Source organism: Hypomesus nipponensis, chromosome 1, assembly GCF_054491055.1.
Source record: "Hypomesus nipponensis isolate SF chromosome 1, ASM5449105v1, whole genome shotgun sequence".
NCBI lineage: Eukaryota > Metazoa > Chordata > Actinopteri > Osmeriformes > Osmeridae > Hypomesus > Hypomesus nipponensis.
This window is the reverse complement of record NC_140361.1, coordinates 15,806,525-15,822,176: the sequence shown is the minus strand read 5'-3', so window position 1 is coordinate 15,822,176 and position 15,652 is coordinate 15,806,525. Positions and strand designations below refer to the sequence as shown.

The window sequence follows — 15,652 nt, the reverse complement described above, 5'->3', positions numbered from 1 at the left end:
GGGTAATTTAATGATGGAAACGTTGGAGGTATGGATTATTACAAAATGTCCCAGTATGGGGGAGGGGTCTAAGAGTTAAGTGGATGTTGTAAGGGGGAGCTGAGCACTGTGTTACCAAAATAAGAGCAAAGTTAACATCCACTTACCCTTGGAAAGCCCAACCTCACCCAAGTTTGACTTGTGTAATAACTTGTTCCACTAAACCGAGATGAAGTATAACTACATGAACCTGGATGATATAAACTGAGGTCGTTTGGGAAGACTTCTGCACTCAAAAACTCAAATATATATGAGGCATGCCTTAACCATTATGTTTTACTGTTCGACTGACATGAGAGTTGTGGATTTGTAACCCTAACCCTTGCAACCATGTCATGCCCTGACAGCTTTTCATCAGAAAAGCAAAAGGCAATAAAAACAATCGCCCCGCCAAAAGATTGAACAATAAAGCTTGGATCTTTCCATGTTTTTTTATATTGGTGCTTGTGTAGGAGGTTGTGCTACCTGGGGCAGGTTGGCCCTCTGCATGGCGGGGGTACAGGGGCTGGAGCTGCTGCCGGAGCCCAGGCGAGAGTGCACGTGGCTGGGCAGACCAGCGGCCGCCACCAGCCTGTTCAGGTTAGCCTGCTGGCTGTCAGACCTCCACATCACCTCCTCCATCTAGGCCACACGAAGATGGACAGTCACCCTCCAGAACCACATTCAGTTGGCCGGATGGTCAGTAGGTCAGTCAGTCAGTAATTCATCAACCAATCAGCCAGCAGTCCCAGTCTGTCAACCGATATACCAACCAACCAATAAAATACCCCATCCATATCAGCCCAAGCTAAAACACTGACAACAAACTGCACCCAGTTTGAGCACGAACATTTTAAGCATGGCATTGGGGCATACAGAGAGGGAGAGAAAATGGAAGGTTAGACCGGGGAGGGAGAAGCCGGGGAGGTGGGATGGGTAGGGTTAGGAGCGACGCGGAGGAAAGGGGGTCGGGGTAAGGAAATGCGGGTGGTGGTGGGAGTGAGAAGGGGGGGGGGGGAGGGGGTGAGCCAGCTTTACCGCTGTGCGCTGGCTGTGAGCGGGAGGGTAGCTGGGCGGGGGGCTGCCGGCAGGCTGGGGGGGCTCCTTCTGCCTGTGTCTGTGGTCGTGCTGCAGGGACAGAAGCTGGGTCTGGTCCTTAGGCAGCGTGCGGTGGAACCTCCGGCCCTGCTGAGAGCCCTGGGGCGGGGCTACGGGAGGCTGGGGCTGAGGGGGCTGGGGAGGACGAAGCTGGGGCTGGGCGTGGCGTGGAGCCTGGGCTCTCCTCTAGCACAGAGCCACACCAGGGAGAACACAGAGAGACACGGAGAGAGACAAGGAGAGAGAGACACGTAGACAGACAAGGAGAGAAAAGTAGAGAGAGACATAGAGAGGTATGTAGAGAGAGGTATGTAGAGACACAGAGACATACAGATAGAGACAGAGATAGAGACAGAGATAGAGACAGAGATAGAGAGAGAGAGAGACAGAGAGAGAGAGAGAGAGAGAGAGACAGAGACAGAGACAGAGACAGAGAGAGAGAGAGAGAGAGAGAGAGAGAGAGAGAGAGAGAGAGAGAGAGAGAGAGAGAGAGAGAGAGAGAGAGAGAGAGAGAGAGAGAGAGAGAGAGAGAGAGAGAGAGAGAGAGAGAGAGAGAGACTGGTCAGATTACCAGCTCACTGAGCAGAAGCACATGGGGAAATATTACCCCTGAATCCTCACAATTTAAGCATAGAGGCACACACACGCACACGCACACACACACGACACACATTGAATTAAGATACTTGGGCACACACACTGACATGCAGGCAGACAGACAGACAGGTGGACACACATTAGAGACACACATGGCTTCCACAGAGGCAGGCCGAACTCCCCCCAGAATACACACATTTACTGGAGCACGTGGAGGGTCAAGGCATGTGGGCACACACACACACAAATGGAGAATCATCTGCTGTGCTTAATATAGTCAGTGCCGGAGGGTGTTCTGTACATGTCACACTGCTGTTCCTACATCTACCATCACACTCTGAAGAAATGGCAAGGTCACACGTTCGGGTCAAACCGCATCTCACGCAAACACACACATGCGCACACACACAAGCAGGCACGCACACAACCTCGCCCACTCACTACAACGGGACTACAGTTATGTGGGTGGCTGTCTACCGTTTTGGACACTAGAAGCTATCCTTTGGGAACCGTAGAAGGGCAACATGTTGATTGCTATCTCATCCCAGAGCTATATTAACATAATCACATTACCGATGATGAGTCCAAAACAGGCTTTTTCTGAAATTAAGCGTTTAGCCTTTCAGACACGCACACTCGTATTCAAACAGTCCAGAGGCATCATGACTGTGAGGAGATGAGAAGGACTAAGAGTCAGACAAAGAAGATACTGATAAAAAGGGAAGCTGCATTAATGATGTCGCAATCTTAAAGCGGTGGCCTCACTCATCCCCCCCACCACAAACACACAATCAAATCAAATAGCACTAAAAACAGCAGGGTTTGATCTCGGAATGCTTTTATACAGTTTATCCTTTGTGTGTGTGTGTGTGTGTGTGTGAGTGCGTGTTGCCCCCTCGCTATGTTATGTCTCTGTGGTTAGCTCCCGTCTGTTGTGGCGTCAGGGGATCGGCAGCTACACACAGAGCACAACACTCTTGATGAGTCCGTTTGATTATCAGTCCCCGTATCGGAGTGGTGGTGGTGCGTGCGTGAGTGCGAGTGTGCGCGCGCGTATGTGGGGTAGGGACACGCGTGCCTCCTCTAACGTATCTTTCCCCATCTCCACCAGGCACACGTTAGTGCAGCTCCTCACAGACACACAGAGCACAAGCGTGCTCTTTGATGCTCCTCCCTGACAGAGCCGCACTGTGCGGAGTGAAGGGTGTTGACCAAACACGAGCCTGCCGAGGGTTAGCCGAACGGGTTGGCTGAGCAGCAGTCACCATCGCAGTCTTTGGGCCGAGCTGTAGTTTTACCTCGATAACTCTGCGCTGGTACACAGGGGCAGGTCCGGACGTATTTCCATTTTCAAAAGCAGGCTGTTGATTGACAAAATGCCCCAAAGTCTTTTTCTGTCGTTTTTTCCTCTTTCCAAATGTTCATGCTGATTTCACTCAACAGGATCAATGTCACAAATCTGGGCATGGTAGAAATTCCCCGGCACTGCTCATTTGAAACAAGTCCCTTCCATTCCAAAGTCTACCCTGCTGGTGTAGAGGGTATGGACAGCCTGTGGCACAGCCAGCTTTCACTGATAACAAACCACGTCTCGACTTCCCTTTCTGTCACTGCTGTCTAGACGACATCATTCGTTATCACAAACGCACACAAACACACTCACCACACGACGTTCTCATGCGAGGTTACGCTGTACAGTAACAGTAACATGTAATGCCAGACATTCCCATTCACCCAGAGCCCCCCCCCCCCCCCCACACACACACACAGGAAGCAGGGAGAACACACAGGTGACGCCATGCCTCGGGTCCATGCAGAGGAGGTGAGGTGATGGGAGCGAGAAGTTGTTCTTCTTACCTGCTCTGCTCCGGAGACCACAGGCCTTACTGACACATCCGTCCTCTGTCTGCCCCTCTCCTCCTGCTGGACACGCATAGACCCGCACACGCACACGCACACACACACACACACACACACGCTCTATTACTTCCTGGTTTCCTGGGAAACCCAGAGACTGAATTTTAGTGAAAAAGTCTGAAATATTCATTTTCAATATGACAGCTAGCTTGCATAAGGCTCTTAACTACCCCACTTCTAAATATTTTACGTGAAAATCAGGCCCGATCACTCCAAATGGACTGACAGAGCACAGCAGTCAATTAAGAGTGTGTGTGTGGAAAAGGGGGTGTGATAGGCAAAGTGTTTGTGAGTGTGTGAGTGTGTTTGTGCATGAGAGGACTGTTTATGTGGAAGAAACCGAGAGAGGGTTGTATGTAAGTGAGAGCGTTGAGTAGGGTCAGAGTTTCCATGTTTATATAATTACTTTGGGTTATAAACAGAACATACTTACATGCAATGCACACGCGCACACACGCGTGTGCACGCACATACAGCACAGACAGGAGTGATGGGTTCATCAGACTGTCAGAGAGTTCCATCTGTGTTGAGTTAGGGACTAGGCTAGTCTCCAAGACTGTCCCTTCTCATTAAACTACATCCATAATCTCTCGCTCACTCACTCACTCGCTCACTCACTAACTCACTCACTCACTCTTTTACTTTGTCACTCTGTCACTCTGTCACTCTGTCACTCTGTCACTCTGTCACTCTGTCACTCTGTCACTCTGTCACCCTCTCACTCTCTCACCCTCTCACTCTCTCACTCTCTCATAATGTGAATATGCACATATACATGGTTTAAATGCAAAACTATTTTCAAAAAAGGCTTTCTAGTGAAAAGTTGGGGGAGGGGGATTTTCGTATGAATATTCACTTATGGAATATATTAAATGCTCTTAGTGACACTCTGACACACCCATGTTATGTCAATATTGCTTGCTCGCTTGTTCAACATAGAAAGATGGAGAGCAATTGAGGGTCTGTAACAACTGAAAGGTTGAGGCTGAGGATTTCTTTCAGGTACAAACGTGTCACTAATCCTAACGCGCCCCCCCCCCCCCCCCCGTTGCTGAAGGATTCCTGCAGGAAGTGTGATGTGCAGAGAAACAAGGCCTCCATTTTATTCGACACATTCATTACAATACCATGTCGCTGTTGCAACTGAAAACCTTCATAGATGAATCATTCAAATAATTTAGTGTCATTTAGTTATCTATGATTAAACAAATCAAAATGCAAAAAAGCATAGGGCTGTCAAGCGATTAAAATAATTAATCAAGGCCTAATTAATTACATACTTTGTAATAAATAAATCTAGATTAATGGCATACATATTTGGCATGGGAAGCATAAAAAATGTGGGGGGGGGGGTCAGCGACTGTATCAGGGGGAACGTGGCCCCCCCCTGACCTGATTCACTGAGCTAAGAAACGTTCTGCATAGAGGGTGATTAATCTATGTTCATTTTTGACGCATAATTTTGTTCTACAATTAGTCAAAACGTGTTATTTTAACAACCCTAATTTAATAATTTGTATATCTACAAAAAGCGCTTAAAAAGGATAACTGACCACTAAATTACTGGTGTGCAGTCACCTGTAGATTAGCCAGCGAGCACATTTTAGGGTCGAGGACTTAATACTGTGATACATCAAAGCTCCATGAAAAGGCACTTTTACCACAAATGAGTTTTTAACAACTAGTATCAAAATTAGCCAGGATTTACCATCCAAAAATGTTTTGCAAGGAATTTTTGTAATCAAAGACCTGGATTGATGAGTTTGACTTAGGGGTTTTAACAACAAAAAAAAAAGTTTGGTTTAATTACACAGGTTTTTTTTTTGTGTGTATCTTGAAATAGACTGAGATTATCATCAAAGAACATTTAACACGAAATGAAATATACACCACAATTCCCTCTTTGAGGGCATGACTAACACACACACACACACACAGACACACACACATGCCCAGTGAGGAGAAGAGGAGTAGAGGGGCAGAGGAGGAGAAGATGAGTAGAGGAGAAGGAGAGGAGGAGAGGAGGAGAAGGAGAAAGAGAGGAGAAGGAGGGGGGAGAGAAGAGGAGGAGGAGGGGAGGAGGAGGAAAGGGGCAGAGGAGAAGATGAGTAGAGGAGAAGGAGAGGAGGAGAGGAGGAGAAGGAGAAAGAGAGGAGGAGAAGGAGGGGAGGAGAGAAGAGGAGGAGAGAAGGAGAGCAGGGGAGGAGGAGGAGAGGGGCAGAGGAGGAGAAGAGGAGCAGAGGAGAAGGAGAGGAGGAGAAGGAGAGGAGAAGAGGGGGAGGAGAGAAGAGGAGGAGAGGAGGGGAGGAGGAGGAGAGAAGGAGAGGAGCACTGAGCCAGTGAGCTGTGGCAGGTTCATTAAGGTATTCTCCTCATTAAGTTCCTATCAGCAACGTGCCACCTCTCAAAAACGTCCTACTAATAGATCCTGACGCTCGGCAACGCCGTGCCGCCCCGCCCCCCTGCGGCAGCCATCCCATAATGAGAAGTGTTAATAAAGCGGCACGCTTTTAATCATGCTCGTTCCAAGGACCAGCCCAGAGGCGGTTTGGAGAGCCTGGGCTGGTGGGCGGGGGGGGGGGGGGGGGGGGGGAGAGAAAGGCAATCATCGCCACGGTAACGTCTGCTGGCAGGTGGAACTGCAGCGTCAGCAAAGTGGAGGATGGCTCCTCTGCAACACGGTGGCCCGTAACCGGGGGCGACCAGGACTACAGGAGGATTCGGAGCTCAGACTCTGATGTCAGAGGTCACTTGTTTGCATTCCAACATGACCCGTATGTCAGTGCAGGCTACTCCAGTTTTAACTGGACATTCAGATACTCTTGAAGCCTTCAAAGCTTTTCTCCTGGCCAGTGAGGTTTATCCCCTGCTCTAATCCAGCACATCTGATACTAACACAGTTCTCACCTGTCTTTTATCACTCCTCTTGTTTCTGTCGTCCAATCGGATTCGGTCGTGTGCGTCCGACTCCTCCCCCCAGAGCATCTCCTGTAGCTCCGCCCACTGGAATCCGGAGTCTTGCAGCTGTCTCCTTTGCTGCTGTAGACAACGTCCCACAACAGCATCATCACCACGCTCGTGTACACGAGTATAGAAGTAAACAACTGCATGTGCGAGGATACATGATTATACATCCGTAAAATGTCCATACCTGATTGTATGTGAATACACTCAAAGTCTGTGAGTATCGCAAGTACACATAAGTCCTCCCATAAGTCCCACGAGCGGGGGTGTGTGCGTGTGTGTGGTAGATGTGTGGGGTGGGTGAGTGTGTGTGTGGGTGGGGTGGGTGAGGGTGTGTGTGGGGTGGTGTGTGTGTGGGGTGGTGTGTGTGTGTGTGTGGGGGGGTTCCCTTACGTCCTCCAGCCTCCTGCGCTGCTCCTGCTCCTGCTGGATCCTCTTGTGCCGGTCGGCCAGCAGCTGCTGCTTGTACCTCTCCTGCTGCTGGAGCTGCTCCTGGAGGAGCTGCTGCTGCCGCTGGCTCTCTGCCCGCCCTCGGCTCTCCTGCTGCAGCCGCAGGAACTCCCGGCGCAGGGTCCACTCCCCCGGAACGTTCACGATGGAACTGGGGCCGGGCCGAGAGCAGGAGAGAGGGATGGAGAGCGATGGAAGGGGGAGGAGAGAGGGGTGGAGTATGTGGACATGAGTGAGAGATGAACATGCTGTCCTTAGCAAACAGCGTGTGTGTGTGTGTGTGTGTGTATGTGTGTGTGTCAGGATCTGCACCATATGGTACTTTGGGTCTGGAGAGAGCAGAACGGGAGCAGGGGCGTCCGTCTCTATAGACAGGCCTCCTTCCTTTTTCTCTTTCTCTCTCAGTTTTTTTGCGTGTATGTGACAGTAGATTAGCGATTACATAACCAGCCGTATGAACAAAGGGCTGTGCACATGTCATCTTTTAGTGGATCACAGAACGTGGCTAGGGAGGCACCAGATTGAGTTTTTTTGGGGGGGCTGGTGGAGGGTTGGCATGCTGAGATGAAGCGTGAAGCCCAGTGGGTGTGAGGCGGTGTCGTGCGCTCCTACCTGGGTTCCCCTTCTTCCTCATTCATCTCCTCCTCCTCATCCTCACTGCCGCTGTACTCATACTCTGGGCCCTCTGTGGACACGGGGAAGATACAGACAGACAGGCAGACAGACAGGCAGAGAGACAGACAGACAGATAGACAGGCAGAGAGACAGACAGGCAGACAGACAGACAGACAGGCAGAGAGACAGACAGACAGATAGACAGGCAGAGAGACAGACAGGCAGACAGACAGATAGACAGGCAGAGAGACAGACAGACAGATAGACAGGCAGAGAGACAGACAGGCAGACAGACAGATAGACAGGCAGAGAGACAGACAGGCAGATTGGTCAGCTGAGTGGAAAATCAGAAACAAATTTGAACAGGGAAACAGTCCATCTCAGTAACTTCCTCCTTCCCCCTTCCTCCCCCCTCGTCCTCCCTCAACCCACCACACCCAGGTGTCCTCTGCAGATTACACACAATTCCACGAACGCTCATACGGTGATCCTCTCACTTCCTCTATTCAGAGGCACTAACTTCCAGTAAACTGCTCATCTGAGATCACTGAACAGTTCAGCATGAGAGAGACAGTTCGAATAGAGAGAAAGAGAGAAAAAGACAAAGAGACCCAGGGAGAGGGAGGAAGGGGAAAAGAGAGACAGAAAGAGGGAGAAAGAGAGAGAACGTGAAGGAGTGTCTTTGCCCTAGAGAAGCGCCATCTGTTTCTCATTCCCACTCTCCAGTCTCCAGGAGGTTCAGAAAACTCAACCCTGCCTCTGATCCAGTCACTGCTGTTCAGGACCAGGCCCAGGCTGTTACATTGGATGACGCAGCCAGCCCGCCTGCCTGCCTGCCACTACCTGAGACTAGCAGTCTCTCAGTCTGTCAGTCTGTCAGTGTGTGTCTGTGGAACAATCACCAAGTGTGTGTGTGTGTGTCATCACGTGGCGTCAGAGAAGAAGCTGGTGGTGGTGAGTGGTGCATTGTGGGAGATGACTAAACCCTGACTTACTGCTCATTACTGCTCTGAGAATCATTCCTGTCGTATGACACACGTATGTGCTGTGTCACTGGGAGGCCTTGTGCCATGCTAGGCTGCTGTCCTCCCCTAAACCACACACACACACGCACGCACGCACTCTCACACACACTCTCACACACACTCTCACACACACTCTCACACACACTCTCACACACTATAATACCACAGAGCAGAAGATTACAACTGCCACTGGATAACACACCCTGTCATTACAAACTAGTGCCAGCCACACAGTACAGTAGGCCAGGCCTGCTGTACACACACTCACACACTAAACTGAGACTAAGACAACACACACACACACACACACACATAGACGCGCACACTCTGATACTCAACTCAACAAAACTAGAGTATTCCTACTTTTGGCAGGCTGCTGTTTTGTAGTGGCATACTGTACAACGCCTACGATACGACTTCACCAGACTGTGTCTTGGCCACAACTTGTCAAGGTATTATTATCTGAGATTTATTTGTTCTCTGGTAAGCAATACTTACTTTTAGACTGCTATTTATCTGTGTTCAAGATTATCAACTGTACATTTAACATTATTCATTATTAGGTAGGACCATAGTTGTAGTTTATATGCTGTTTAGTATAATGCGCCAACTGGAGTAGCACTCCTAATTCTATTGTGCACAGAGCTACAATAAAGTCTTTCAACTCGATTCAATTTCAGTTAACCCTAACCCCCCCCCCCCCCCCCCCTTCCACCAGCCCTGAATAACCCCCTGACCTTTGTCTCCCTTCTTTTTGCGCGTGCGGTCCAGGTGATCCTGCAGGAGGGTGCGGAGCTGCCTCTCGTTGGGCAGGTCCCGGATGAAGGAGTGCCGCAGCAGGGCTTCCGTGGTGGGGCGCTGGAGGTGGCTCTTCACCAGGCAGCTCTCCACGAACGACAAGAACCTCTTAGACCTGGGGGGGGGGGGGGGGGGGCAGGGGAGGCAAGTAGGGGTGGAGGAGAGAGAGGGAGAAAGGGAGCGAGGCAGAGGGAGGGAGGAAGGTAGGGGAGGGAGGGAGAGAGAGAGAGAGAGAGAGAGAGAGAGAGAGAGGAAGGTAGGGGTGGGAGGGAGAGAGAGAGAGAGAGAGAGAGAAAGGTAGGGGTGGGAGGGAGAGAGAGAGAGAGAGAGAGAGAGAGAGAGAGAGAGAGAGAGAGAAAGGTAGGGGTGGGAGGGAGAGAGAGAGAGAGAGAGAGAGAGAGAGAGAGAGAGAGAGAGAGAGAGAGAGAGAGAGAGAGAGAGAGAGATGGACACAGGGAGAAAAAAGAGGCCGGGAGAGGAAGAGCCAGGGATGAGGCAAGGAGGTCAGAGGAAAGTAGGGATGAAAGTATTCCAGTTAGGGAAAGAAAGAGGGAAGGAGGGATGAGGGAGGCAGGGGGGGAAAAAGAAGAGAGAGGAACAACTAGGCGTTAGCTGTGTTCCCATCTAGGCCTGCACTAACATCACCGCAGCGAAGGAACGAGGGATGACCCATCCACAGCAGGCTTCGTGTGAGAGACTTTGGAGAGGAGCGGGGAGCTGGGGGGTGGGGGGTGGGGGGGGGGTGGGTGGAAGAGAACAGGAAAGGGTGATGGAGGAACGTGAAGGAGAAGCAGCTGCAGTGTTTGGGGAAGCCTTGCAGTGTGCTGGCACACCAGGTTACCTAGACCCTGGTTGGCTGGTTCCTCCAGGAAGCAGGTGATGGACAGTGTGTGTTCAGCCAGAACTACTGCTGGAGCTGCAGAGTCAGATGGGAAAACTGCTATCCTGGTCCCAAATACTGTTAGCTAAGCAGCTGGAAAGGCTTTGTGTGTGTGTGTGTGTGTGTGTGTATGGGCAGTGGTGTCTCTGGAGACCAAACTGGCCTGGCTGAGTATATGTGTGTGTGTGTGTGTGTATGAGTGTGAAAGGCTAAACTGATGTATGTGTGTGTGTGTGTGTGCTTCAGAGCTGTCCGTCTTACCATTTCTTGGACTTGAGTTTTGGGGGCGGGTTGCGTGGAATGAGGAAGAGGGCTCTCATGGGGTGCATGTCACACAGGGCTGAACACACACACACACACACAAGGGAAAGGGTTACGATGGAAAAGCATGGGTGGTGTGGACAAAAACCCTCTGTCACACACTAACACAATTGGCTGACAACATCTAGTCTTCTGTCTCATTGATCTATCTGCTCCAGTGTTGAAATGGTAGATGTTCTCAGAACTCAGATTGCTTTGCTGTGAGCCCCTGTTTCTGAGAGCCAACAGAGATTCAAGCAGGAACATCTAACGACCCACACAAAGCACAGTGGGGTCACAGGAAGAACTGTACACTTAATTCAAACTTGATTCTTTTGAACTTCGAAACTGAAAACCTTTGGAATAGCATTACAAGGAACCAATTCCCTCACAGACAACCATATCGTCCATGGCATAAAAAGTCTTTCAAGTTGCAGAGAGAGAGAGAGAGAGTGTGTTCCAGACTTACGTGGTGCTCCCTCTGCCATCTCCAGTGCAGTGATTCCCAGAGACCACAGGTCACTCTGGACGGGAAAGAACGCACACACAAACACAGTCAAAGACACAGATCCAAACACCAACAGAAAGATGGTTATTCTCCACCAGCAGTATCTTACCTAAAACACAGAAGCTGACAAAACCTTGTAAACTTGAACTTATGATGTCAAGAAGTAATGCTATTAGCATGAGAGGTTAGGCCTCTGTGCATTTCCATAACTGACTGAGTTAGCACCCCAACGCAATGTCAGTGGCTAGCTCCCTGCTTTTGACAATGTTGAGCCGCTTACTGCTAATGCTAACCACGCTAGCACTTTAAAAAAAAAAACTCTTTCCCACCCTGTAATCATAGGTGGAGTCTGCGTTCTCATCACAGGCGATGACTTCTGGAGCCATCCAATAGGGTGTCCCGATGAAAGTGTTTCTCCTGCCTATGGTCCTGTCCAACTGGGCACTCACGCCAAAGTCCACTGGAGTAGTAGAGGCCAGTGAGATAGAGGGTTAGAGACAGATATACACCAGGCTTGAAGGATGATTTACTCTCTGCAAAGTCAGCTGGATTAGAGAGAGACAGGGGAGTGTGGCTGTGCTCGTGCTGAAACCTGATCCCTGTGTTCTCACCTAGCAAACCGGTTGGCTTCTCTCTGTACAGAACTGTGTAGGGAACCATGCAACTCCTAGATCCAACCCCTGACCCCAGGGTTTTGACCTGCCGGCCCAGTTCTCCTCACCTAGTTTGACCTCTGCATTCTCCGTCAACAGGACGTTCTGTCCCTTGATGTCTCTGTGGATCACGTGATGGGAGTGGAGGTGCAACAGTCCCTGGACACACAAACACACACACACACACACACACACAAAGACACAGGCGTGCAAACACAAACGTCAGGATGCACACTCTCATGACTTCCTGCTTCTGGCCATGTTGGAGTCTGCCAAAGACATGCTGGAGAATGTGTGTGTGTGTGTGTGCCTGTGTGCGCGTGTGCACCCTCTCCCCCTCTCTCATACAGTACTTCAAAGCAACAACAATAAACACAGGAAGTGAATGTTGTAAAATGACTCCACCGGGTCACATAGGCGCTGCTGTTCTGATGTCCTGACTGTCTCCAGCACTCAGGGTAAACAATACAGGCGTGTGCGTGCTATCTGATGTTTATGTGTGGTGTGTGTGTGGCTGGTGCATGTCTGTATGTGTGTGTATGCATGTGTGTTTACGTGTATGGTCGGTGTGTGTGTGCGTGCGTGACTGAGCCCCCAACGGTATTCTCAGGACCTCCTGTTCCCAAAAGACCCGGGCGTGCTACTTATGTATTTATCTATCCATTATCATTCTGTGGGTGTAGTCACGGTGACTAATGGGACATGCTGGGAGATGTAGTTCTAACGGCATGGCAGGACTCACTCTCAGGACCTCTCGGCAGATGTAGGCTATCCAGTCCTCCTTCAGGCTGTTTCCTTTGGTCTTCTTCACCAGGTCAGTCACAGAACCAGCCCCGCAGTACTCCATCACCAGCTACACACACACACACGTTACCAAAGACCGTACAGATCGCACACAGACATACAGTACACACGCTAACACGCACGTACAAACACAAACAGGCAATGCCTCGGAGACACCATCAGACACTGCAGTCACATGTCACAGGTGTGAAGGTTGCCAGGTTTACACAGTACAGTAGAGTGGAGGATATGTAGTTCCATACAGTAAGTAGCTAGGTAGGTGGTCAGGTAAAGAAACTAGCGACGTACCCAGAGCTGGTCATCCTGTCCTGCAGGACTCTTCCGGACGAAGGCTCCGTAGTAAGTGGCGATGTTCCTGTGATGAGAGTAGCTTCTCAGCATGTTGATCTCCAGCTTGATCTCATCTTCCTCCTCCTGATAGACAACAATACACCTTCGGCTTAAAGGCACAGTCCGCTCTAAACAGCACACAGGATGCAGGCTTAAAGAGGCGTTTTGCTCCAAAACTCGGTTTCTCACAGAGATAAAGCGGCCAATACAGGGGATGAGATGACATTGTCTGATTTCCTACATTTTGGTTCACAGGTTTGATGTTTGGGCCAATAAAGATAAAATGGATCTACCGTGCACAACGGGAGAAAGCATTAAGGTCAACGATAGTTTTTGTCGATGTTTATGTTTCACGATGTTTTAAATTTAGAGTCCAAGTAGCATGTACATAGGAATTCATGGTTCCGTTTCTCTCGTCTTCTAGTCTAACCGAAATCATTTGTGGTGGTTCTAAATCTAACATACGAACAAGAGGTCACTGAGAACATCCTCCACCTCACTCTGAGATCATTCTTCTAGTCCCACCATTTTATGTGGATTAGACCAGGTTATAATCTAGCAAACAACATGAGAATAAAATGACTATCAGTAGATTTTCCAGCCATGCTAACCCTGGCTGGCTGTGCCTGTCCGTATGTGTGTATGAGTGTGTGTAGCATGAGGGCTAGTGGCCTGCCAACACGTGTGCCAATCAACAGCAGTGATGTTGTCATCACTGGCACAGCCAATCAAGGCTGAGGTCTTGGGAGGCCATCTTGCCATTGTGTGTTTATATTGGTTGGAGCAGTATGGATGTGCTAACTGATTTACCGGTTTATTCCGGTCCAACCCACTACTATACAGACACTTGGGTCATCCGATGAGGTTCAAGTTGGGTAGAGTTGCACTCTGGTGTGAAGATAGAAACAGACAGCTTCGCTATGAAGAATAAGGGGGTCCTACAGGGGTTGGTTCGTGTGTGTGTGTGCCTGTGTTTTGTGTGTGTGTGCACTTGTGGTTTTGTGTGTGTTTTTATGTGTGTACGTAGGCCCTTGGAGAACCATGACACATTGATGTGTTTCCAGTCCCAGGGCTGTGTGGAGTCAAGCTGGTAACAAGACTCTCTCCTTCCTGCCAGGCAGGAAGCCCAGCCCTGTCACAGCCTCAACCCTCTCCCTCTCTGACTCCGGCTCTTCCTCTACTTGCTCTTTCTTTGCCTGCCTCGCGGCCTCCGTTTCAATCTGTCTCTTCCTCTGTGCCTTCTCTGCCTCTAAGCCTGCATCCCTGTCCTCTCTGTCTCTCTCTCTCTCTCTCTGCCCAAGGTCTATCTGTCTGAAGAGGCACACTAATGGGTTGTGACTTGTTTAAACGTTTGGGGCTGTGGGGAGCAAGTTCCCAATCCACATCTTTATATGTGAGGGAAGAGCAGGAGAAGAGGATGGGGGGAGGGGGGGAGCGAAGGGTAGAAGGGAAGGATGGGGGGTGGGAGAAGAGGAGGGGGGAGAAGGGGACGGGAGAAAGGAGGATGATGGAGGGAGAGGGCGAGAAGGGGGGAGGGGGAGAGAAGAGTAGGAGGGGGAGAGAGGGAGAGGAGGGGAGGGTGTGGGTAGAGTGGAGTTGGTTCTGAAGTCAGTCAACCTGGCAGTGAGCCTCCTGCTAGTGTCTCTCCCCGCTGAAGCGGCAGACAATACACCAGTGACACAAACAGGGGAGGAGGTCGCGCTTGTGTGTGTGACGAGAGGAGAAGAGCACAAACAGAGCAACAGAGAGACAGAGAGGGATAAAGAACACGTGTGTGTGCCTGTACGTGTGTGTTCGAGTATACAGTGTGTGTGTGTGTGTGTGTGTGTGAGCCCGACAGATGTGGTAGTCTAGATCCCGAGGCTGTGCAGTGGTGTCATCAGGTCTCCAGTCTCCATGGTGCTGAAGCGTGATCTAGCTCTCTCTACCCCCAGCCCAGGGCTAAGGCAAGCTCATAAAAAGCCCATTCATATCAAACACAAGATATAAAAAGTTTAAAAACCTTTCAGCGCATTTGGGATCGGAATGTACACAAACTTTAATGCTGTCTGGCATTACAGAGAATATATATTTTTTTTAATACATGTATACTGTAACTCCCTTCACACTTCATCAGCTTGGTCTATTGAAGAGATTGATAGGTTAATATTGCAGTGTTAGAACGGCAGAGGCAGACAGAGAGACAGAGAGAAACAGTGAGGAGATAGAGAGAGTGAGCGAGAGACAGACAAACAAAGAGAGAAACAGAGAAAGAAGGAGAGAGAGACCAAGGCAATGCAACTCAGGTCTTGCACGTCCCATCCTCCTCTGCTGCGTGTTAAGAGAGAGCCTGGAGCACACATGCTTTAATTAAATACTTCTGTCCCCGGACAGAAGTGTAATAATAACTGCAGGGTGTATAGACTAGTAGACTAGGGGACAGGAAGAAGAAGAGAGGAGGGGAAAACATGAGCAGAGGAGAGGACAGGTGAGGTAAAGTAAGGAGAGGATAAAAGAGAGGAGGAAACGAGAGGACGCTAGCATCACGCTAGCGTCATGACCCCAGAGAAGGCAGATGATTGAACCTGCCCAAAGCAGACCGGGGCCCCATCGAGGTGTCCCCTCGCTCCCTGGGATAATAAGCTCTGGTGCTCTGCGTTAGCCTAGCTTCATTAGCATGTCCAACACTGGAGGGTTAGCATAGCCCCATTAGCAT

The 15,652-nt window shown here is 50.0% G+C and overlaps 1 protein-coding gene across 2 annotated transcripts in view; it reads right to left on the bottom strand.

Moving 5' to 3' along the window:
* The window catches only part of LOC146302799 (mitogen-activated protein kinase kinase kinase kinase 4), a 40,340-nt gene that overhangs the window by 17,826 nt on the left and 6,862 nt on the right, over positions 1–15,652 (bottom strand). The window contains exons 4-16 of one of the 2 annotated variants that reach the window (XM_084697259.1): positions 12,916–13,041; positions 12,566–12,676; positions 11,892–11,982; positions 11,500–11,630; positions 11,132–11,186; positions 10,624–10,702; positions 9,422–9,597; positions 7,657–7,729; positions 6,988–7,195; positions 6,538–6,669; positions 3,571–3,636; positions 1,057–1,302; positions 505–660 (exon numbers count right to left, since the gene is read on the bottom strand). In XM_084697259.1, coding sequence (XP_084553385.1) covers positions 505–660; positions 1,057–1,302; positions 3,571–3,636; positions 6,538–6,669; positions 6,988–7,195; positions 7,657–7,729; positions 9,422–9,597; positions 10,624–10,702; positions 11,132–11,186; positions 11,500–11,630; positions 11,892–11,982; positions 12,566–12,676; positions 12,916–13,041 — 1,650 coding nt within the window. The remainder of the gene's footprint in view (positions 1–504; positions 661–1,056; positions 1,303–3,570; positions 3,637–6,537; positions 6,670–6,987; positions 7,196–7,656; positions 7,730–9,421; positions 9,598–10,623; positions 10,703–11,131; positions 11,187–11,499; positions 11,631–11,891; positions 11,983–12,565; positions 12,677–12,915; positions 13,042–15,652) is intronic. The other variant, XM_084697260.1, reaches the window with a different exon arrangement.